At 48.3% G+C, this 24,329-nt stretch overlaps 1 protein-coding gene across 1 annotated transcript in view; it reads left to right on the top strand.

The window, feature by feature from the left end:
• LOC147118610 (uncharacterized) overlaps positions 1–8,661 on the top strand; it is an 82,277-nt gene extending 73,616 nt beyond the window's left edge. The window contains exons 2-3 of the mRNA XM_085983945.1: positions 2,458–2,579; positions 8,651–8,661. Coding sequence (XP_085840071.1) covers positions 2,458–2,579; positions 8,651–8,661 — 133 coding nt within the window. The remainder of the gene's footprint in view (positions 1–2,457; positions 2,580–8,650) is intronic.
• The last annotated feature ends 15,668 nt before the right edge of the window (positions 8,662–24,329 follow it).

The raw sequence follows: 24,329 nt of genomic DNA, 5'->3' as shown, positions 1-24,329 counted from the left end.
ATGATATTGTGATCACTGTTAACCAGATCCCTCCTGCCCCAGAACCGATGAGAGACCCTTTAAATGTTCTGACTGTGCAAAGAGGTTTCAGAGTTCATCCCATCTGAGTCACCAGCGAGTTCACACAGATCTTCAAAGAAAGGAAGAAGTTTTAGAAAGACTGGTGGCACTAAAAGTTCGCAGCCATCTCAGAGTAGTGATCCTTTAATTACAATCTCACAGAACAAGAAGAATCACTGTCCCTTTAACTGCCACAAATCCCTGTGTGGAGGAGAAGGGAGATACAGTCTGTCCCAGTAACTGCCGCAGAACAGAATTAGTGACCCTCTCCCATAAGGGCTTGACCCTCCCCCACTCCCTGCTTTTCCTCAAGTGTCTCATCCTTAAAATTCTCATCCTTGTTTTCAAATCCCTCCATGGGCTCGCCCCTCCCTATCTCTGTAATCTCTTCTAGCTCCACAACCACCCCCCCCACCGCCCGAGATATCTGCGCTCCTCTAATTCTGGCCTCTTGAGCATCCCCGATTTTAATCGCTCCACCATTGGTGGCCGTGCCTTCAGGTGCCTGGGCCCTAAGCTCTGGAATTCCTTCCCTAAACCTCTCCATCTCTCTACCTCTCTGTTGTTCTTTAAGATGCTCCTTAAAACCTACCTCTTTGACCAAGCTTTTGGTCATCTGCCCGAATATCTCCTTATGTGGCTCGGTGTCAAATTTTGTTTTATAACGATCCTGTGAAGAGCCTTGGGACGTTTTACTACATTAAAGGCGCTTTATAAATACAAGTGGTTGTTGTTGTTTCCTGAAACTGATAATAAATTCCCCAGAGGGAAAGAAACTTGTACTTCTATGCCCAAATATTAAAAAGTTTGTTCTACAGAAGCACGGGGTTTATCTGCTTTTATTCATGAATTTAAAAAGTCTCTATTAAAACCTGAGCCAGTGTGTTGTGAGACAAAGAGCCTTGTGTCCAATAAGGGGAATAAAGGCCCACAGCCTCCCCTGGCCCCGGGCCCTGAACAAGGGACTGGAGAAACTCGCTGCCCTGTGGATCAGACAATCAGCCGGCGCTAGTCCCGCCCCTCGGGCTCCCCGATTGGTTGGAGGACCCACCGCCGGCTCGCTCCTCCAGCCCCGCTCGCTCCCTATTGGTCGGAAGCTCCTGTCAATCAGGCAATGGGCCCGGGTCACGTGTCCCTCACCAACTTTACTAAAAAAGCCTCGCGCGGTCGCCAGGCGAAGCTGCAGGTTGGTGGGAGTGGGGTCGGGAGATTAATAAACTGCGGGTAGGCCGCGCCGCAGGGTTTATAAAGTCGGAGTCGGCCTCAGGCCCGAATGTGATCCAGCGGCCCGGTCTGTGTTCCGCTGGACATCAGCGGTGAGGCTTTTTCTCGGTGACAGGCCCGGACAGACCGGTTCCACCTGCAGCATGGCGCATGCGCGGCCATCTTCTCTTCAGAGGCGGTCCCTGGGACCAAGGATGACGCATTTCCACTAACAATGGGTTGTCAGGTGACTGATGAGTGCGGCACCAGGAAACCCGGACAGAGAAACCACAACTGGATTGACACAGCAGAGCCGGCTTGTATCAGGGCGGTCGCTGGATGCGGAAGTCGCTCCCTGGCCGCCTGTGTTGGTCTGTTTGTTGCTTCAGTTTGAGCTGGAGTGGAGATGGAGGAGAAGCTGCTGGGTTTAACCCCCAGTACTTCTGAGCCCAGGAGGGCCCAACAATTTCCAATGTGAGACTGTTGTGGCGGTACCACCGGTTGTACCTTACATAAAGACACATAATTCCCTTTAACTTACCTTTTGATGCCGTTGCCCTTTTAACTTACCTGTTGGGGCCATTGCCCCTTTAAGACGCGCCCTAGCATGCTGACGTCACGTCACGTACGACGTGACGTGCGTGCGGCGGCTGCCGGCCCGACTCGGCCTTCCAGGATGGCCACTGGCACAGCCCGGCCTAGCGTCTTCGGCCACATCGGTCAGCCGACGGGAGTGACACGATCTTCTGCTCCCGCAGCATGCACCGGCTCAGCCTGGCCTCCAGCTCCCGCTCCCGACTTTGGCCTCAACGGCCAGCGACGCAACGACGCGCATCACGTGACACCCTAAGCGCGGGAAACGCGAACAACATGATGACGTCACAACACAGACGTGATGACGTCATCACGCTCCCCACAGGACTGCGAACTCAGTCCTCGTGGAGTCCCCGCTGGGACAAGACCTATACCACGGTGCTCCTACAGTCAGCCATCTTACCTGCCATCTTACCTGATGTAATTAGTCTGTTCCTGTAAATAAACAACTTGTTAATAGTTCGTCGAAGTCAAACTCTCTTATTTAGTGGTGATCTACACGAACCGCTACATTGGTGACCCAACGACGTGAGTACGGGAGCTCATCAATTCCAACACTACAATTGGTGAACCCATATCCGTGAATGATTTTCATGGTAGCAACGCACGCCTGAACCTTATCTTCCCACAAGATGACCAACGTACAACCGATGAACAACCACAGAACAGCAACCGCCTCACTCCGCCAAAGGTGACCCCATCTTTGCGAACGTATTCGCAAGGTAAGCGCAGCCTGGAGCAGATCCCATTTGACACGGACAAACCTCAACTGGACCCCGTTCATTTTTTTGTGAGCAATTTTCACAGAAGAAGCACGCCATGGAAGGACGAGCCGTTTTGCTGTCACTACCGCAATCCAGGGAGCCACAGTCTCCCTCGTGCTTTATACCGGTAGAAGCCCCGTTCGACGAGAACATCGATGCGGTGCCGACCACGCACTTGCTCACGGTCCCCGGACTCGTCTTTCCTACCGCCACACGGATCGTCCGCCTCTACGTCCACAGCGACAGTAAGTATAAACCTCTCCAAGCGCGGGGTACAGCATGTTCAGGCCCACAAAATTGGAGTGCGCCCTGCGGGGATACCACGAGGACTCACCCCCGCGAAACACGAGGACCCACTCCTCGCGCATGAGGACCCATCCCTCGCGAACCACGAGGGCCCATCCCTCGTGAAAAACGATGACTCTTTCTCCGCTGATGACGCACCAGCCCTTCAGCCTGCTGGTTGTGTTACCTACTACACGATTCGGCGTGAACAAAAGCGTGCCGCCCTCCCGGCTGTTTTCTCCTAAATCTACAACAGTTTCAAGTGTTGCCGACCTCCAGGCAGAGTTCACCCCACCCGAAAGTGACAACAACCTGGACCGTTGCTGCCCTTTATCCAGTTTTCCCTTTAGCAAATGAAAATGTCTACTGAAGCTGCACACATCGAGGACAGGTCCAACGGGCATCCTGCGGCCGCGATCAGCCACATGAAAGTTGCTGGCCTCACCGATCACTGATCAACGTAGCAACTCTTCACCCTCTGTTGTGTTCATGCCATAGCACTATGGCATGCACCATTTCGCATGTTCCAGCCTCCTGAAGGTTTTGCTCGCCTGTCGGCGAGTTCACTGACCTCGCCAGTCTAGTCCTTCTGGATCGCCCGTTGGCGTTCCTGCAGATTTTGTCAGAACAAGGACTTGTTCCAACATCAACAGAGTCATCGCCCACGCCCGCCCGTTCTGCCCATCACTCTGACAAGTCCTGCTGTTTCGCACGTCTCCACGGTCCTTCGCCTGACGGATACGTTTTATTCACCATGACGCGCGTAAGGATCCGCTCATGAGCAGCATCTTCAGACCTCGCCTACCAAGTCGAGACAGCACGACCATCATGACCACCAGCTCGTCAGACCATCTCATCCTTGGACTTTCATTAAAGCAAATTCTGGGGGGGCCCATGTGGCGGTACCACTGGTTGTACCTTACATAAAGACACATAATTCCCTTTAACTTACCTTTTGGGGCCGTTGCCCTTGTAACTTACCTGTTGGGGCCATTGCCCCTTTAAGACGCGCCCTAGTGTGCTGAGGTCACGTCACGTACGACGGGACGTGCGTGCGACGGCTGCTGGCCTGACTCGGCCTTCCAGGACGGCCGCTGGCACAGCCCGGCCTAGCGTCTTCGGCCGCATCGGCCAGCCGACGGGAGTGACATGATCTTCCGCTCCCGCGGCATGCACCGGCTCAGCCTGGCCTCCAGCTCCCGCTCCCAACTTCGGCCTCAATGGCCAGCGACACAACGACGCGCATCACGTGACGCCCTAAGCGCGGGAAACGCGAACAACGTGATGACGTCACAACACAGACGTGATGATGTCATCACGCTCCCCACAGGACTGCGAACTCAGTCCTCGTGGAGTCCCCGCTGGGACAAGACCTATACCACGGTGCTCCTACAGTCAGCCATCTTACCTGCCATCTTACCTGATGTAATTAGTCTGTTCCTGTAAATAAACAACTTGTTAATAGTTCGTCGAAGTCAAACTCTCTTATTTAGTGGCGATCTACACGAACCGCTACACTGTCAAGGGAGTTGAATTCTAGGGGAGATTAGGTTGTTAATGTAAAAGAGTATTGTTTTAGGAACAAGTATTTCTGTAAAGGCTTTTAATCCATTTTACATATGCAGATTTTTTTATTCATTCTTGAGATGTGGGCGTCGCTGGTAAGGAAATCATTTATTGCCCATCCCTAGTTGCCTTTGAGAAGGTGGTGGTGAGCTGCCTTCTTGAACCGCTGCAGTCCATGTGGTGAAGGTGCTCCCACAGTGCTGTTAGGGACGGAGTTCCAGGATTGTGAACCAGTGACAATGAAGGAATGGCGATATATGTCTAAGTCAGAATGGTGTGTGACTTGCAGATGATGGTGTTCCCATGTACCTGCTGCCCTTTGCCTTCTAGGCGGTAGAAGTCGTGGGACAGGTAGGGTGGCAGGTTCCCTTCCATAAGAATACAAGAATTAGGAGCAGGAGTGAGCCATACGGCCCCTCGAGCCTATTCCGCCATTCAATAAGGTCATGGCTGCTCTTCGACCTCAACCTGACTTTCCCGCCCGATCCCCATATCCCTGAGGGACATCAGTGAACCAGTTGGGATTTTACTACGATCCGGCAGCTTTCATCGTTACTTTTTTTCTAGTACTGGCCCCACAAATTCCCAGATTTATTGAGCTCAATTTCAAAACCTGTCTTTGTGTTTTTGTGGGTTCTCTCTCTCACTCCCTTTTTCTTGTTTTATATTCATTTTACAGGGTATTCGAAGGGGAGGATTTGTAGACGGGAAATTTAACTCAAACGTCACATCAAGATCTGACAGTCACTCAATTCATCGGGACCTGAATATCATCAAACATAACATGGAAGCAAAAAGCACCGTTCACAGCGGGGAGAAACCGTACACATGTTCTGTGTGTGGACGAGGATTCAGTCGACCCTCTGGCCTGGCGAAACACAAGCGCAGTCACACCGGGGAGCAACCCTGGAAATGTAGGGACTGTGGGAAAGGATTCAATTTCCCGTCTGAGCTGGAAATTCATCGGCGCAGTCACACTGGTGAGAGGCTGTTCACCTGCTCCGTCTGTGGGAAGGGAGTCACTCAGTCATGTGACTTGCTGACAAACCAGTGAGTTCACACTGGGGAGAGACCGTTCACCTGCTCCGTGTGTGGGAAGGGATTCACTTCTTCATCCCACCTGCTGACACACCAACTTGTTCACACCAATGTGAGACCTTTTAAATGTTCTGACTGTGAGAAGAGTTTTAAAAGCAAAACGGATCTGCTGAGACACCAGCGAGTTCACACTGGGGAGAGGCCGTTCACCTCCTCCGAGTGTGGGAAGGGATTCACTTGTTCATCCACCCTGCTGAGACACCAGCGAGTTCACACTGATGAGAGAACTTTTAAATGTTCTGACTGTGAACAGAGCTTTAAAAGCAAAAATGATCTGTTGGCACACCAACGCATTCACACTGGGGATTGGCAGTTCACCTGTTCCGTGTGTGGGAATGGATTCCACAGTACTTCTCACCTTCTGACACACCAGCGTGTTCACACTGGGGAGAGGCTGTTCACCTGCTCCATGTGTGGGAAGGGATTCACTCGTTCATGCAACTTGCTGACACACCAGCGTGTTCACACTGGGGAGGGGCTGTTCACCTGTTCCGAGTGTGGGAAGGGATTCACTCATTCATCCAACCTGTTGAGACACCAGCGAGTTCACAAGTGATGGCAGGGGTTGGATTCTGCTGTTATTGCTGCTGTTAATCACATCCAGGACTGAACCATGTTCACTCTGACAGGAGTGGACGGTAAGAAAGCTGGGTTTCGGTATCCTGACAAATATATGGCGAGGAACCAGTGGAATCCTTACTAAGGAAATGACTGGGGTTTCACTGGCCAGCGTAGGTCTAGGGGTGAATGATGCCTGACTCCCTGAACTATCTTATATTGAACCCAGTTGAGATCAAGAGATCAGATGAATACATGGCTAGAGGAATGGTGCAAGGGGGAGGGATTCAAATTCCTGGGACATTGGAACCGGGTGGGACCAGTAGAAACTGGATGGTTTGCACCTGGGCAGGACGGGGACTGATGTCCTTAGGGGAGTGTTTGCTAGTGCTCTGGGGGAGGGTTTAAACTAAAATGGCAGGGGGTTGGGAACCTGAGCAGGGAGACAGAAGAAAGGGAAACAAGGATAGAAGCAAAAGAAAGGAAGGAGAAAAAGCTGGCAGTCAGAAATCAAGGGTTTAAATCAAACATGGCCACAGTAAATAATAATTCTAAAAGGTGCAAGAGTGTTAAAAAAACAAGCCTGAAGGTCTTGTGTCTTAATGTGAGCAGCATTCGTAATAAGGTGGATGAATTAGCTGCGCAAATAGAGGTAAACGGATATGATATGATTGGGATTACGGAAACATGGCTCCAGGGTGACCAAGGCTGGGAACTCAACATCCAGGGGTATTCAATATTCAGGAAAGATAGGCAAAAAGGAAAAGGAGGTGGGGTAGCATTGCTGGTTAAAGAGGGGATTAACACAATTGAAAGGAAGGATATTAGCTCTGATTATGTGGAATCTGTATGGGTAGAACTGAGAAATACCAAGGGGCAGAAAACAGTGGGAGTGGTATACAGACCTCCAAACAGTAATGCGGAGGTTGGGGATGGCATTAAATGGGAAATTAGAGACGCGTGCAATAAGGGCACAACAGTTATCATGGGTGACTTTAATCTACATATAGATTGGGCTAACCAAATTAGTAACGATACTGTGGAGGAGGAATTCCTGGAGTGTATGCGGGATGGTTTCCTGGACCAATATGTCGAGGAACCAACTAGAGACCAGGCCATCTTAGACTGGGTATTATGTAATGAGAAAGGAGTAATTAGCAATCTTGTGCGAGGCCCCTTGGGTCGGAGCGATATAATATGATAGAATTCTTCATTAAGATGGAGAGTGAAGTAGTTGACTCAGAGACTAGGGTCCTAAATTTAAATAAAGGGCCTGCGCACATTGGTGAGAGCAAAGTGTTCAATTGGTGAATCGGAAACAGTCTGACTCTTAGTGTTGAGCATCGCACCACTTCTACCCTCCCAATAATTTATCAACATAAACTCAGATAGTCCTCAGATACTATCTTAAATACACAGAATGTGGTGTAAGATAGTAAAATCTGCCATTACTAAATGAATGAAATGAGTGATCAATCGATCGATGGATTATATGTTGGATTGAAAGTCCACGTGGCTGTTTGACCGAGCGGCTCGAGTCTTTTGAAGCACAAGTAGCTCTTTGTGGACACTGTTTCTGCTTCAAAAAACTGAAGAACGTCAGAAGTCATTAACGGAGATGGGCACAGCATGCCAGCTCAACAAATGGCACCAAAGAATGGTGGGATGTGGGTTTATGCCCATTCTCCCTCACACTGCAAATCCTTAATCTCCACTGGACTGTCGGGAAGAAAGAGGGGGCCAACAGAAAGTGAGCGTGTCCCCACAAGGAAGTCCATTTGGAGGGTGAGACCCCACGGGCCACAGTAGAACGGCAGGGTCAGAGCAAGCTGCCCATCTGTTCCCTCGGCTGAGAATGCTTTGGTTGTGTGCAGGGACCTAAAGAGAAAAAAACACACAACAAAAAGTAAAAGGCAAAAGAAAACTTCAAAGGATTTGCTTAAAGTAAGAAAATACTATATTTGTAAAATAACTGCAGGTAGTTCTTTGGCTAAACTCTTACTTAGTCAAACAACCATATTCCAATAAGTGATATTGCAGCTTGCTGTTGATGATAATTAGAGATGTACTTTGTAGATAAATAGTGTACGAGGTTAAAAAGCAGAAAGCTTCCCATTTGGGGATTCGTGTTGCTGCGGAACTGCTCAGGCTGTTTCCATCATTATTTTATTGTCCTTTTGGCCATTTTTAGTAGTTGTCCTTCTAGTTCAGATATGCTGGGGGTAATTTGAACCTCCTCCACCTGACGGGATTGAATTTCCTGCCCGTTTTACACCTTCCCCGATTTTGCTCTCCAATGATTTCAGTCAAAAGTGAAATCGGGCGGGTGTAAAACAAGCGTCCGATCTGATCGCATTAGTTTTCCGCCGGGTGCGTGAGGTTAAAATCACCCCCTGCTGTTTCCAAACACAACCCAAGCAAATTTCTCCTGACAATAGTTTGGTTCTGATCCTTAATAATGTTCCAGTTACTCTTATCACCACAATTGCTTTAATTCTGACATTTGGCCTGTGATCTGACAGCAAAGCAGTGATCTCTTCACATGCAGTGAGCAAATGGGAACAAACTGGAGGTCCATTGTGCAGGAAGAAACCCAGACACGCGACGACCTTTTCTCTCATTTGAAGATGTGCATTGCTGAAGAGGATAAGACAGCTTGTAATGTGGAGGACAATCTAGTGTCAGGCAATGTGCTTGGAGATGTCCAAATATTTATCATCATCCAGTCTGGTCTTCCGCATTGAAAACTCTTGGACCATCTCAGATTTGTGAAACATTGAGGTTGATTTTATTGGAAATATCAAATTCAGCTCTGATTTGCAAACCTTTATTATCGCAATGCTCTTGCCATTGAGATGCATCAGTCAGCTGAATAAGGTAGATTTGTCTATTTTCAATAAATACAGGGTTCAGTTACATATTTCCAAATATGATTGGCTTCCCAAGTCCATTAAACACCACAGATCAGATCATTCAGTCAGGCTCATTTTCAAAGAAAGGCTCAATTGCAACTGGCACATGGGCAAGAATGGAATGTCGATCCTTCTCTTGCAGCTGATCGGGGATCTTGGATGTGTTTGACGTTGCTGAGATTGCTGAGCTTAGATTTCTTGGGGCTGATTTTCATTCTGGGTGGACATCGGGCGAGTGGTGCGATGGTGCTGCCTGTCCAATGTCCTCGGCGAGAGGACCCAGCCATTTTGATGGCCAGGCCTCATCTGTCCAACTGCTAAACCAGGGCTGACAGGGAGCTTGCAGATCGGAGGGCGGGGGGTGGGTGAAACGGGAAATCTGGCGGCTGTTCCATGGAACAGAGACAGACACATTGATGCAGAAAATGTCAGATTCCATTTGGCCACCTCTGTTTGTGGTTGTGACTCCCCTGGTGCCTCGGAGACAATGACCCGCTTCCTGACGTTACGTGGGCTGGATCGCGTCCTACAAACCTGCTTGAGTTTTTTAAAGAAAATTTAACCCTTTTAGCACCGATATCATTCTGGTGAATCTGCGCCGCGACCCCTCACCAAGGCCAATATCTCCTTCCTGAGGTGCGGTGCCCAGATCTGAACGCAATACTCCAGGTGGGTTCTAACCAGAGCTCTGTACAGCTCCCAGCTGCTGAGACACCAGCGAGTTCACACTAGGGAGAGGATGTGTCCACCTGCTCCGTGTGTGGGAAGGGATTCACTTGGTCATCCAACCTGCTGACACACCAGCGAGTTCACACTGGGGAGAGGCCGTTCACCTGCTCCGTGTGTGGGAAGGGATTCACTCGGTCATCCAACCTGCTGAGACACCAGTGAGTTCACACTGGGGAGAGGCCGTTCACCTGCTCCGTGTGTGGGAAGGGATTCACTCGGTCATCCAACCTGCTGAGACACCAGTGAGTTCACACTGGGGAGAGGCCATTCACCTGCTCTGTGTGTGGGAAGGGATTCACTCAGTCATTCACCCTGCTGAGACACCAGCGAGTTCACCAGTGACTGCAGGGGTGGGATTCTGCTGTTAATCACATCCAGGACTGAACTGTGTTCATTCTGACAGTTGGGGTTCGTTTCTACTGATGTTAATAACCATATAACTGGGCTGGAGTTCAATATTCTGGATATAAATCAAATAAATCTGCTTTGTTTCGAACACACTGCTGGTTCAGGGAGAAATGTTGGCCAGGACTCCAGGGAGAACTCCCCTGCTCTTTATTATGTCCGTGTGTAATTGAGACACGGACTGCAGGAGTTGGTTATAACAGGTCTTTACTGAGTGGAGACAACCTGGAACTACTATGCAAAAGTTACTACACAGGCTTATATACAGGGGTGGTCACTACTGGTACTGCAGTATACAGGGGCTGCAGAACATAGTTCCTTCTGCAAAGTACATACACTACAATTCCTCCCCTTTTAGCTAAACAGTACATAACATTCGATTAATAATTAAATAACATATTTACAATTACAGTTGCTAGATACATTAGTTGAAGTTAAGCAATTATAGGTTCAGTCTTTGAGGAGGCTTCCTGATTCTGTCTGGATAACGCCTCTTTAGGGTATCAGGTTCTTCTGGCAAAGTTGATTCGTGGATCAACGTCGTTGTTTGGTTCGTCTGCTTCCAATATCACCGATTCTGAGGTAGATGCAATTGGTACTTCGGTTTCATCACCAGGTGTATTGGGTCGTGGTGTGGAATTGACGTTTTCCAGTGACTCTAGAATCTGGTCAGCATGGTGTCTTACAAAGCTCTCTCCAACGTCCACGGTATACATTAGAGGTCCTTGCCGTGTACAGATCGTTCCTGGCTGCCATTTCTCTGTGCGGTAGTCCCGGGCCAAAACTGGTTGACCTATCTTAAAACTCCTGGTCGGCCTTTCATTCATATTCTGAAACTGCCTGTTCTCCACATCTCTTCTGATGTTTGGCTTAACCAAATCCAAGCGGCATCGTAGTCTTCGATTGAAGAACATCATGGCTGGAGTTTGGTTGGTAACCGCATGTGTCGCATTCCGGTAGGCAAACAAGAAGTTGTCCACCTTGTGTTGTAGGGGTATGTCTTCATTACACATTGCCTTGATAGCCTTCTTGAATGTTTGAACGAACCTCTCAGCCAATCCATTGGTGACTGGATGATATGGGGCGGATGTGTAATGCTTAACACCATTGTTCTTTAAGAACCTCCGGAACCCTTCAGGCACAAACTGTGGTCCATTGTCAGAGCAAATCTGTTCAGGCAGCCCATTTCTGGCGAATATGGTTCATAAGACTGTGATAGTTTTTTCTGTGGTGGTTGAGGACATTTTTATTACCTCTGGCCACTTTGAATGTGCATCCACCGCAATTAAAAACATCAAGTCCATAAATGGACCAGCAAAATCAAGGTGCACCCTTTGACAAGGAGATGAGGGCCACTCCCAAGGATGTAGAGGGGCTTGTGGTGGGGTGTTTTGGACCTTCTGGCATCCTGTACAGCTCTTGGTCATCTCTTTGATTTCTCTATCGATTCCCGGCCACCACACAAATGCTCTGGCTAAGTTCTTCATTTTTACCCCTCCCAGATGATCCTCATGAAGCTCATTGAGCACTCTATCCTTCAATTTGGGTGGAATTACTACTCTGGATCCACACATCAAGGCTCCTCTGCATACTGACAGCTGTTCTCTTCTCGGCGAGAATGCTGGCAGCAGCGGTTCACCATGTGCTGGCCATCCCTTCACCATTAAATCATAGACCCAGGAGAGTGTCGGGTCATTTCGTGTTTCCTTTTCTATGTTTGCATTCGTCACAGGGAGACATTCGACTATGGTCGAGTGGAATATCTCCACTGGATCCACTGCAGGTGCTGCTTCCACCGTCGGCAACAGTAGACGCGACAATCCATCAGCATTCCCATGCTGTTTAGTTCCTTTGTACTCGATGTCATATTGGTGTGCCCCTAGGAAAAGGGACCACCTCTGTAGCCGTTGTGCTGTCATTATCGGTACGTCCTTCTGAGGGTTGAAAATGGAGACAAGAGGTTGATGATCAGTTAGTAGAGTAAATTTCTGGCCGTGCAGGTAGTGATTGAACTTCTTCACCCCCCACACCAGGCTGAGGGCCTCTCTGTCAATCTGGGCGTAGTTACGCTTGGCTGAAGTTAACGAGCGTGACGCAAAAGCGATCGGCCTCTCTGAACCATCAAGGAATTTATGTGACAGTACCGCTCCAACGCCGTAGGGAGACGCATCACACGCCAGTTTTATCGGTAGTGATGGGTTGTAGTGAGCCAATACTTCTCTTGAAGTGATCAGGCCTTAACACTTCTGAAAGGCCCGCTTACATTCATCGCTCCATTTCTATGCTACTCCAATTTGTAGCAGGGCATTCAGTGGGTGCAGAATTGTGGACAAATTTGGCAAAAACTTATGGTAGTAATTCACCAATCCGAGGAATGACCTCAGTTGCGACACATTTTCAGGCGCTGGAGCCTTAACTACCGCTTCAATTTTGTCAGGGGACTTATGTAACCCCTCTTCATCAATCACGTGGCCACAATACGATATTTGTTTCTTTAAAAACTCGCACTTGGGGCGATTGGCTCGTAGCCCATGTTCTCTTAGTCTAGTGAGCACCTGCTCTAGGTTGGCAAGGTGTTCACTGTCATTTTCACCTGTCACTAGGATGTCGTCCAAGTAACACTGAGTCCCCGGAATCCCTTGCAGGACTTGTTCCATCGCTCTTTGCCATATAGCTGGAGCTGATGCAACTCCGAATACCAGTCGATTATACTGGTAAAGACCTTTGTGAGTGTTTATCGTGAGATATTTCCTAGAGAATTCTTCAACCTCCATCTGCAAATATGCTTGCGTTAGGTCAATTTTTGTAAAACGTTTCCCTCCAGATAGTGAGGCGAAAATATCTTCTATCCTCGGAAGAGGGTACTGTACTGTGTGAAGGACTGGGTTCACAGTCACCTTGAAGTCCCCACGGATGCGAACCTTCCTTGGCTCCTCAGACTTATTGTTTAACGTTTTCTTCATGACAGGAATGATGGGTGTTGCCCACTCGCTCCAGTCTACCTTAGTTAACACGCCTGCATTCTCCAGATTCTCCAGCTCTGCCTCGACGGCTGGGCGAATTGCATACGGTACCGGTCTTGCTTTGAAAAACTTGGGAATTGCATTCTCTTCTATTTTTATCAAGGCGGTTACGCCTTTAAGAGTTCCCAGTTCTTGTTGAAATACCTCTTTAGCGTTAGCCAAGATTTTTGACAATCGTCCAGGTGTGACGTCGTCATCCTTTTTACCAGCCACAGTCAGTGCCTGAATGGAGTGCCAGTCTAAACTTATCTTTCTGATCCATTCACGTCCCAATAACGGTGGTCCACCATCTTGCAGTATGGAGAGATACAATTTCTGTACTTCCTTGCCGTTGTATTCGACAGGCACCCTTATTTTCCCTCTGGGGTATACTTTCTGCCCCGTATATGTCTTCAAGACAATGGATGTGTCTTTCAAGGGTATGTGTGAGAATAGCCACTCGTAGTCTCGTCGATTCATGATGGTCAGGGCTGATCCTGTATCCAATTCCATTTTGACTTGGGACCCTGCTATCATGAGGGTGACCCAAATGGTTCGGTGATCCTCTTTTGTGATTACGTTGTGTAGTTTGAGACAGCTTAGTCTCTTGTTCCCGGATTCACTATCGCTCTTCTGGTCTTTGGAACTACTGTCCATCATCTTTTGTACTTTCCTGTACTTTTCCTTAGTAGTCTTTTTGTTGTCGTTCGTCTTCTTCCCGGACCTGCAAACTCGTGCAATGTGTCCCATCTTTCCGCATTGCCTGCATGTTTTGTCCTTCGACCAGCAGTCCTTCTGGTCATGGGTTGTTCTGCCGCAGCAATAAAATTTTTCAAATCCCCGTGTCATTTTGTGGGTGCCATATTCCTGTGGCTTTTGCTGTATTTCCACAGCTCCCCTTGCTGCTGCTTCATATGATACTGCCACGCTGAAAGCCTTATCTAGCGTCAGCTCTTTCTCTGAGAGTAACCTCTTCTGGGTTCCTTCACTCAGGAGTCCACAGACAAATTTGTCCCGTAGGGTATCTGCCAGTCCTGCTCCGAACTGGCAGTGCTTTGATAGCTTGCGTAGTTCTGTAAGGCAATCAGCATTGCTCTCATCTTTATGCTGATTTCTCCTGTGGAATTTAAATCTTTCTGCTATCAGCAGCGGTGTAGGATTTAGGTGTTCCTGTAGGATATCAACAATTTCATTAAAACTCTTCGCCTTCGGTTTGGCTAGAGTAATCAGGTTCCGCAATAGGCCGTACGTTCTTGCACCCATTAAGTTTAGTAGTACTGATGCCTTTTTCTCATCGGCTACTTCGTTTGCCTCACAATATACCTCGACTCTTTCCACATACGTGGTCCAGTCTTCTATTGCATTATCGAAGGCAGTAATATTGCCAGTCTTCGGCATCTTGGAAATCTAAGATGGCGCCTCCCGCGCTTTGCCTTCTTCCCCGATTTACAAAATGGCGCCTCCCGCGCTTTGCCTTTTTCCCCACTGGATTAAGATGGCGCCTCCCGCGCTTTCTGCCTTCTCCACTGCTGCTAGCGCTGTTGCTGGCGTTTTATGCCTTGATGGCGATGCCCTATGGTCTTCGCGCACTTCCCCCCACGCTGCTGCTAACGCTGCTCTCCGCGGTTCCTGTAGCAAACTGCAGCTCCTCGCGGCTTTCTGCGCTTCTAATTTTATTTTATTATTTCCCCGTCGTTGGAGCAACCCTGCGGAACACTTGCCTCCCTCTTCTCGGGTCTGTACACTGCCCGGCTTCGTAGCACCGGCCACGCCCTGTGTGCTCCACCCTCTCTCTCTCTCCTCTTCCCGACAATGCTGCTCGGCCCCGTTGAAAAGCCACCCGATCGAGCTCTAGACCACTGCAGCCAGGAAGGATCAGTGTACTACCTGCCACCAGCCCAATTAGCTGAAATACCATCGACAGGATAACCAAGCCCCGCTCTCGACAGCCTCTCCTGCAAATCTTCAACTCCGATGAATCAGAGGCGGATGCCCACAGTCGACGCCCGTTTCTTCTGTTCGTTTGATTTTTTTTTTTCTTTCTTCTGGCCTCGACCTCTGATAACTTCGCTTCAGGGATGGATCCCCATGAGGTGGTGCAGACTATAGGTAAGTTCGGATCTGCTCATCGCCAGTATTATGTCCGTGTGTAATTGAGACATGGACTGCAGGAGTTGGTTATAACAGGTCTTTACTGAGTGGAGCCAACATGGAACTACTATGCAAAAGTTACTACACAGGCTTATATACAGGGGTGGTCACTACTGGTACTGCAGTATACAGGGGCTGCAGAATATAGTTCCTTCTGCAAAGTACATACACTACACTCTTCGAAATAACATCATGGGATCTTTTACGTCGGCTTGAGAGGGCAGAGGGGGCCTCGCTTGAACGTCTCGTCCGAAGACAGCACCTCTTTCAGTGCAGTGCTCCCTCAGTACTGCATTGGAGTATTGGCCTAGATTGTGTTCTCAAGTCTCTGGAGGTGGACTTGCTCCCACAACCTCCTGACTCAGAGACAAGAGAGAGAGAGAGAGAGAGAGAGTGCTCCCACTGAGACAGAGAGAGAGAGAGAGAGAGAGAGAGTGCTCCCACTGAGACAGAGAGAGAGAGAGAGAGAGAGTGCTCCCACTGAGCCACGACTAACATACATTCAGTTACTCTCATGGACAAATCCCAACTCCCCAAACCATCCAGAGTGCCTCTCCTAGCCTTGGTATCCAGGGGAGGTATTGGTAACACGTCCCTGTACCTGCCCTGGGAGTGTTTGCTGGGACAGTGCAGAGGGAGCTTTACCCTGTATCTAACCCGTGCTGTACCTGTCCTGGGAGTGTTTGATGGGACAGTGTAGAGGGAGCTTTGCTCTGTATCTGACCCGTGCTGTACCTGTCCTGGGAGTGTTTGATGGGACAGTGTAGAGGGAGCTTTACCCTGTATCTAACCCATGCTGTACCTGTCCTGGGAGTGTTTGATGGGACAGTGTAGAGGGAGCTTTGCTCTGTATCTAACCCATGCTGTACCTGTCCTGGGAGTGTTTAATGGGACAGTGTAGAGGGAGGTTTGCTCTGTATCTAACCCGTGCTGTACCTGCCCTGGGAGTGTTTGATGGGACAGTGTAGAGGGAGGTTTACTCTCTATCTAACCCGTGCTATACCTGCCCTGGGAGTGTTTGATGGGACAGTTTAGAGGGAGCTTTACTCTGTATCTAACCCGTGCTGTACCTGCCCTGGGAGTGTTTGATGGGACTGTGTAGAGGGAGCTTTACTCTGTATCTAACCCATGCTGTACCTGCCCTGGGAGTGTTTGATGGGACAGTGTAGAGGGAGCTTTACTCTGTATCAAATCAAATCAATCAAATCAACTTTTATTGTCATTGTTAGTGCACAAGTGCAGTACAACGAAATGTAGGCTTGCGGCTCCCGAGAGTGTACATTTAGATTAAGACATTTAAACATTCAACATACATTTGGCTTGTAATACATTAACATAAGCATAACCATAATAAAGTGCATTGGCAGATGTGCAGGCTTTAGAGTTTATTTGTGGAGTTCAGTAGGATGACAGCCCTGGGAAAGAAGCTGTTCCTAAATCTGGTCATACGGGTGCGAATGCATCTGTAGCATCTCCCAGATGGCAGGAGGGCGAACAGACTGTGGCTGGGGTGGGTAGGGTCTTTGATGATGGACCGTGACCTCCGTAAACAGCGTTTCTGGTATATGTGCTCTATGGTCGGTAGCCGGGTGCCGGTAATGCGTTGGGCAGTTTTGACTACCCGCTGCAGGGCTTTCCGGTCATAGTAGCTACAGCTGCCATACCATACTGTGATACAGTTCGTCAGGATGCTCCCTATTGTGCAGCGGTAAAAGTTAGAGAGGATCAGGGGTGACAGGTTACATCCCTTCAGCCTCCTTAGGAAATACAGGCGCTGCTGGGCCTTCTTCACCAGAGAGGAGGTATTGAGGGACCAGGAGAGGTCTTCCGTGATGTGGACTCCGAGGAACTTAAAGCTGTCCACCCTTTCCACCACAGCCCCATTGATATGGATGGGGGTGTGACTTCCGCATTTAGACTTCCTGAAGTCCACAATGATTTCTTTGGTTTTCTTGATGTTAAGGGCCAGGTTGTTATCGGCGCACCACTTCACGAGATGCTGGACCTCGTCCCTGTAGGCTGACTCATCGTTGTTGGTGATCTGGCCTACTACCGTGGTGTAGAGGGAGCTTTACTCTGTATCTAACCCGTGCTGTACCTGCCCCGGGAGTGTTTGATGGGGCAGTGTAGAAGGAGCTTTACTCTGTATCTAACCCGTGCTGTACTTTCCCTGGCAGTGTTTGATGGGACAATGTAGATGGAGCTTTACTCTGTATCTAACCTGTGCTGTACCTGCACTGGCAGTGTTTGATGGGACAGTTTAGAGGGAGCTTTACTCTGTATCTAACCCGTGCTGTACCTGCCCTGGCAGTGTTTGATGGGACAGTGTAGAGGGAGCTTTTCTCTGTATCTAACCCATGCTGTACCTGTCCTGGGAGTGTTTGATGGGACAGTGTAGAGGGAGCTTTACTCTGTATCTAACCCGTGCTGTACCTATCCTGGGAGTGTTTGATGGGACAGTGTAGAGGGAGCTTTAGTCTGCATCTAACCTTTGCTGTACCTGCCCTGGGAGTGTTTGATGGGACGGTGTAGAGGGAGCTTTACTCTGTATCTAACCCGTGCTGTACCTGCCCTGGGAGTGTTTGATGGGACAGTGTAGAGGGAGCTTTACTCTGTATCTAACCCGTGCTGTACCTGCCCCAGGAGTGTTTGATGGGGCAGTGTACAAGGATCTTTACTCTGTATCTAACCCATGCTGTACTTGCCCTGGCAGTGTTTGATGGGACAATGTAGAGGGAGCTATACTCTGTATCTAACCTGTGCTGTACCTGCCCTGGCAGTGTTTGATGAGACAGTTTAGAGGGAGCTTTACTCTGTATCTAACCCGTGCTGTACCTGTTCTGGGAGTGTTTGATGGGACAGTGTAGAAGGAGCTTTACTCTGTATCTAACACATGCTGTACCTGCCCTGGGAGTGTTTGATGGGACAGTGTAGTCAGAGCTTTACTCTCTATCTAACCCGTGCTGTACCTGCCCTGGGAGTGTTTGATGGGACAGTGTAGAGGGAGCTTTACTCTGTATCTAACACGTGCTGTACCTGCCCTGGGAGTGTTTGATGGGACAGTGTAGATCAGGGGTTCTCTGAGGCCCCTCCTGTGTTATAAAAATTCCGTGGACCCCCTGTAACACAACACAAGTATCCATTGTCTGTACGATAGCAAAATACTGCAGATGCTGGAAATCCGGAATAACAACAGAAAATGCTGGAAAAACTCAGCAGGCCAGGCAACATCCGTGGAGAGAAAATAGAGTCAACGTTTCAGGTGAACCCTTTGTCAAGACTAAAGAAATGAAATAGATTAAGAGGCCAGGATCCATTGTCTGTAAAGTGCTTTGGGACATCCTGAGATCACAGAAGCCTCTCTATAAATGCAAGTCTTTCCATTTCAAATCAGTGTGCTTTATTTTTTGAAATAAATAGTTATTTGACGATTAATTGCGGTAATAGTATGTTTTAAACTCCCTCCTCCTTGATTCTCCAATACAAGAGGCCCAGTGACCTCACAAGCTGCCTTGTGGCCGCCTTCCTTCCAGCCCACGTGCTCTGCTCACCTGAGCGAAGCCCAGCTCCCGGGTGGAGGCGGGGAGTGCACTGATTGGCCCTTTACCGCCCCGCCCACCCCGGCAGCCACCAATCGGAGAGTGAGCAGGGTGCAATGGGCGGAGTTGGCCTTTGATTAACAGTTTGAGCTCCTGCTCGCGCCGTTTTGAATTTCAGCCCAATAATGGACGGCGGTTGGAGGCGGGACTTGGTCCAAGCGGATTGGCTGCTGGCCTTTGATTCACGTTTGACTGGACCAATCCTCGGGGCCGCGGGCTGTCCTGCTCAGTGGCGCTGCCTGGTGTGAGGGCGAGTGGCGGCTGGAGCTGCGGGTCCCGCAAACTGCGCCTGCGCACTGCTCCTGTCAAACATAGAAACAGACGATCGGAGCAGGAGTAGGCCATTGGCCCCTTGAGCCTGTTCCGCCATTTAATGAGATCATGGCTGATCATCCAAATTCAGTACCCTGTCCCTGCCTTCTCCCCATATCCCTTGATCTCTTTAACCTTAAGAAATATATCCAAATCCTTCTTGAATATATTTAATGAATTGGCCTCTACTGCCTTCTGTGGTAGAGAATTCCACGGGTTCACCACTCTCTGGGTGAAGAAATTCTTCCTCATTTCTGTCCTAAATGGCTTACCCCTTATCCTTAGACTGTGACCCCTGGTTCTGGACTCCCCAACCATCGGGAACATCCTTTCTGCATCTAGTCTGTCCAGTCATGTCAGAGCTTTATAGGTTTCAATGAGATCCCCTCTCATTCTTCTGAACTCCAGCGAGTACAAGCCCAATCGACCCAATCTCTCCTCAGACGTCATTCCTGCCATCCCAGGTGTCAGCCTGGTGAATCTTCGCTGAACTCCTTCCATGGCAAGAACATCCTTCCTCAGATAAGATGACCAAAACTGCACACACTACTCAAGATGTGGTCTCACCAAGGCCCTGTACAACTGCAGCAAGACATCCTTGTTCCTGTACTCAAACCCTCTCGCTATGAAGGCCAACATACCATTTGCCTTCTTAACCGCCTGCTGCACCTGCATGCTTACTTTCAGCGACTGGTGCACAAGGACTCCCAGGTCTCATTGCACTTCCCCTTCTCCCAATCTATTGCCATTCAGATAATAATCTGCCTTCCTGTTTTTGCCACCAAAGTGGACAACCTCACATTTATCCACGTTATATTGCATCTGCCATGCTTTTTCCCAATCACCCAACCTGTCCAAATCATCCTGGAGTTTCCTGGCATCCTCCTCACAGCACACACGCCCACCCAGCTTTGTGTCGTCTGCAAATTTGGAGATATTACATCTAGTTCCCTTGTCTAGATCATTAATATATATTGTGAATAGCTGGGGCCCAAGGACTGATCCCTGCGGTACCCCACTAGTCACTGCCTGCCACTTGGAAAAATATCCATTTATTCCAACTCTTTGCTTTCTGTCTGCCAACCAGTTCTCTATCCAAGTCAATACCTTGCCCCCAATCCCATGTGCCTTAACTTTACACGCTAATCTCTTATGTGGGACCTTATCGAAAGCCTTCTGAAAGTCCAAATACGCCACATCCACTGGTTCTCCTTTATCTATTTGACTAGTTACATCCTCAAAAAATTCCAGTAGATTAGTCAAGCACGATTTACCTTTTGTAAATCCATGTTGACTTTGCCCGATCCTGTCACTGTTTTCCAAGTGCTCTGCTATTACATCTTTTATAAGATAGCAGGGAACATAAAAACTGACTGTAAAAGCTTTTATAGATATGTGAAGAGAAAAAGATTGGTGAAGTCAAGCGTAGACCCCTTACAGTCAGAATCAGGGGAATTTATAATGGGAAACAAGGAAATGGCAGACCAACTAAATACATACTTTGGTTCTGTCTTCACAAAGGAGGACACAAATAACCTCCCAGAGATGCTGGGGAACATAGGGTCTGATGAAAGGGAGGAACTGAAAGAAATCAGTATTTGTAGGGAAATGGTGTTAGGAAAATTGATGGGACTGAAAGCCGATAAATCCCCAGGGCCTGATGGTCTATATCCCAGGGTACTTAAGGAAGTGGCCCTAGAGATAGTAGATGCATTGCTGGTCATCTTCCACAACTCGATAGACTCTGGAACGGTACCCATGGATTGGAGGGTAGCTAATGTTACCCCACTATTCAAAAAAGGTGGTAGAGAAAAAGCGGGGAATTATAGACTGGTAAGCCTGACATCGGTAGTGGGGAAAATGCTAGAGTCTATTATAAAAGATGTAATAGCAGAGCACTTGGAAAGCAGTGACAGGAACGGACAAAGTCAACATGGATTTACAAAAGGTAAATCATGCTTGACTAATCTACTGGAATGTTTTGTGGATGTAACTGGTAAAATAGATCAGGGAGAACCAGTCAATGTGGCGTATTTGGACTTTCAGAAGTCTTTCGATAAGGTCCCACATAAGAGATTAGCGTGCAAAATTAAGGCACATGGGATTGGGGGCAAGGTATTGACTTGGATAGAGAACTGGTTGGCGGACAGAAAGCAAAGAGTTGGAATAAATGGGTCATTTTCTGAGTGACAGGCAGTGACTAGTGGGGTACCGCAAGGATCAGTCCTAGGACCCCAGCTGTTCACAATATATATTAATGATCTGGACAAGGGAATTGGATGTAATGTCTCCAAATTTGCAGACAACACAAAGCTGGGTGGGAGGGTAAGCTGTGAGGAGGATGTCGTGAAACTCCAGTACGATTTGGACAGGTTGGGTGATTGGGCAGAAACATGGCAAATGCACTATAATGTGGATAAATGTGAGGTTATCGACGTTGGTGGCAAAAACAGGAAGGCAGATTATTATTTGAATGGCAATAGATTGGGAGAAGGGGAAGTGCAAAGAGACCTGGGTGTCCTTGTGCACCAGTCGCTGAAGGTAAGCATGCAGGTGCAGCAGGCGGTTAAGAAGGCAAATGGTATGTTGGCCTTCATAGCAAGAGGGTTCGAGTACAGGAACAAGGATGTCTTGCTACAGTTGTACAGGGCCTTGGTGAGACCACGCCTTGAGTACTGTGTGCAGCTTTGGTCACCTTACCTGAGGAAGGACGTTCTTGCCATGGAGGGAGTGCAGCGAAGATTCACCAGGCTGATACCTGGGATGGCAGGAATGACGTATGAGGAGAGATTGTGTCGATTGGGCTTATACTCACTGGAGTTTAGAAGATTGAGAGGGGATCTCATCGAAACTTATAAAATTCTGTCAGGTCTGGACAGACTAGATGCAGGAAGGATGCTTCTGATGGCCGGGGAGTCCAGAACCAGGGGTCATAGTCTAAGGATAAGGGGTAAGCCATTTAGGACAGAAATGAGGAGGAATTTCTTCACCCAGAGAGTGCTGAACCTGTGGAATTCTCTACCACAGAGGGCGGTGGAGGCCAGTTCATTAAATATATTCAAGAAAGAGTTGGATATATTTCTTGAGGCTAAAGGGATCAAGGGATATGGGGAGAAGGCAGGGACAGGGTACTGAATTTGGATGATCAGCCATGATCTCATTGAATGGCGGAGCAGGCTCGAAGGGCCGAATGGCCGACTCCTGCTCCTATCTTCTATACTTCTATGCTTCAATCTCCCTCAGATATATGGGAGTGGTGCCAGAGGACTGGAGGATTGCAAATGTTACACCCTGTTTAAAAAAGGGGAGAGGGATAAACCTGGTAACTACAGGCCAATCAGTCTAACATCAGTGGTGGGTGAACGACTAGAGACCATTGTCAAGGACAAAATTAATTCTCACCTGGAGAAGCATGGGTTAATAAGGGGCAGCCAGTATGGATTTGTTAAAGGTAAATCGTGTCTGACTAACCTGATTGAGTTCTTTGATGAAGTAACAGAGGGTTGATGAAGGTAGTGCAGCAGATGTTGTATATATGGACTTTCAAAAGGCATTTGATAAAGTACCACATAAGAGATTTACTCGGAAAATAGAAGCACAGGGAATTAAAGGGCTGATGGTAATTTGGGTATAATTGGCTAAGGGAGAGGAGACAGTGAGCAGTGCTGAGGGATGTTTTTCTGACTGGAGGGAAGTATGCAGTGGGTTCCCCCAGGGGTCGGGATTAGGACCATTGCTTTTCTTGTTATATATAACGGACCTGGACTTGGGTATAGGTGGACAAGTTTGAAGTTTACGGATGAAACAAAACTTGGCAATGTAGTAAATAGTGAGCATAGTAGTAGCAGACTTCAGAAGGACAGAGACAGACTGTGAAATGAGCAGACACAAGGCAGATGAAATTAAATGAGGATAAGTGTGAAGTGATGCACTTTGGGAGAAACAACAGGGAGAGGCCGTATAATCTAAATGGGACTATTTTGAGGGGGTGCAAGAGCAGAGGGACCTGGCGATCCATATTCACAAATCTTTGAAAGTGCCACTGCAAGTTGGTGAGGCGGTTCAGAAAGCGTATGGGATACTTGGCTTTGTAAATCGGGCCATTGAATACAAAAACAAGGAAGTTACACTAAACCTTTACAATTCACTAGTTAGGAACATAGGAACAGGAGGAGGCCATTCAGCCCCTCGAGCCTGTTCCGCCATTCAATGAGATCATGGCTGATCTGTGACCTAACTCCATACACCTGACTTTGGCCCATATCCCTTAATACCTTTGGTTAACAGAAACCTATCAATCTCAGATTTAAAATTAACAATTGATCTCGCATCAGTTGCCGTTTGCGGAAGAGAGTTCCAAACTTCTACCACCCTTTGTGTGCAGAAGTGTTTCCTAATTTCACTCCTAAAAGGTCTGGCTCTAATTTTTAGACTGTGCCCCCAGTCCTAGAATCCCCAACCAGCGGAAATAGTTTCTCTCTACCTACCCTATCTGTTCCCCTTAATATCCTGAAAACATCGATCAGATCACACCTTAACCTTCTAAATTCCAGGGAATACAACCCTAATTTGTGTAATCTCTCCTCGTAACTTAACCCTTGGAGTCCGGGTATCATTCTGGTAAACCTACGCTGCACTCCCTCCTAGGCCAATATATCCTTCCTAAGGTGTGGTGCCCAGAACTGCTCACAGTACTCCAGGTGTGGTCTAACCAGGGTTTTGTGCAGCTGCAGGGTTTTGGCCTCAGCTGGAGTCTTGTGTACAGTTCTGGGCACCACACTTTAGGAAGGATGTCAAGGCCTTGGAGAGGGTACAGAGGAGGTTGACCAGGATGGTACCAGGGATGAGGGACTTCAGTTATGTGGAGAGATTGGAGAAGCTGGGATTGTTCCCCTTAGAGCAGAGAAGGTTAAGAGGAGACCTAATAGAGGTGTTCAAAATGATGAGGGGTTTTGATCGAGCAAGTAGGGAGAAACTGTTCACTCTGGCAAGTGGGTCGGTAACCAAAGGTCACAGATTTAAAATAGTTGCTAAAAGAACTAGAGAGTAAATGAGGAGAATTGTTTTCACACAGAGGGTTGTTAAGGTCTG

The sequence above is a fragment of the Somniosus microcephalus genome, chromosome 4, assembly GCF_052327205.1.
Source record: "Somniosus microcephalus isolate GS21.2 chromosome 4, FLI_Smic_1.0, whole genome shotgun sequence".
NCBI lineage: Eukaryota > Metazoa > Chordata > Chondrichthyes > Squaliformes > Somniosidae > Somniosus > Somniosus microcephalus.
The sequence above is the reverse complement of the archived record's forward strand: the minus strand, read 5'-3'. Positions and strand labels throughout refer to the sequence as shown.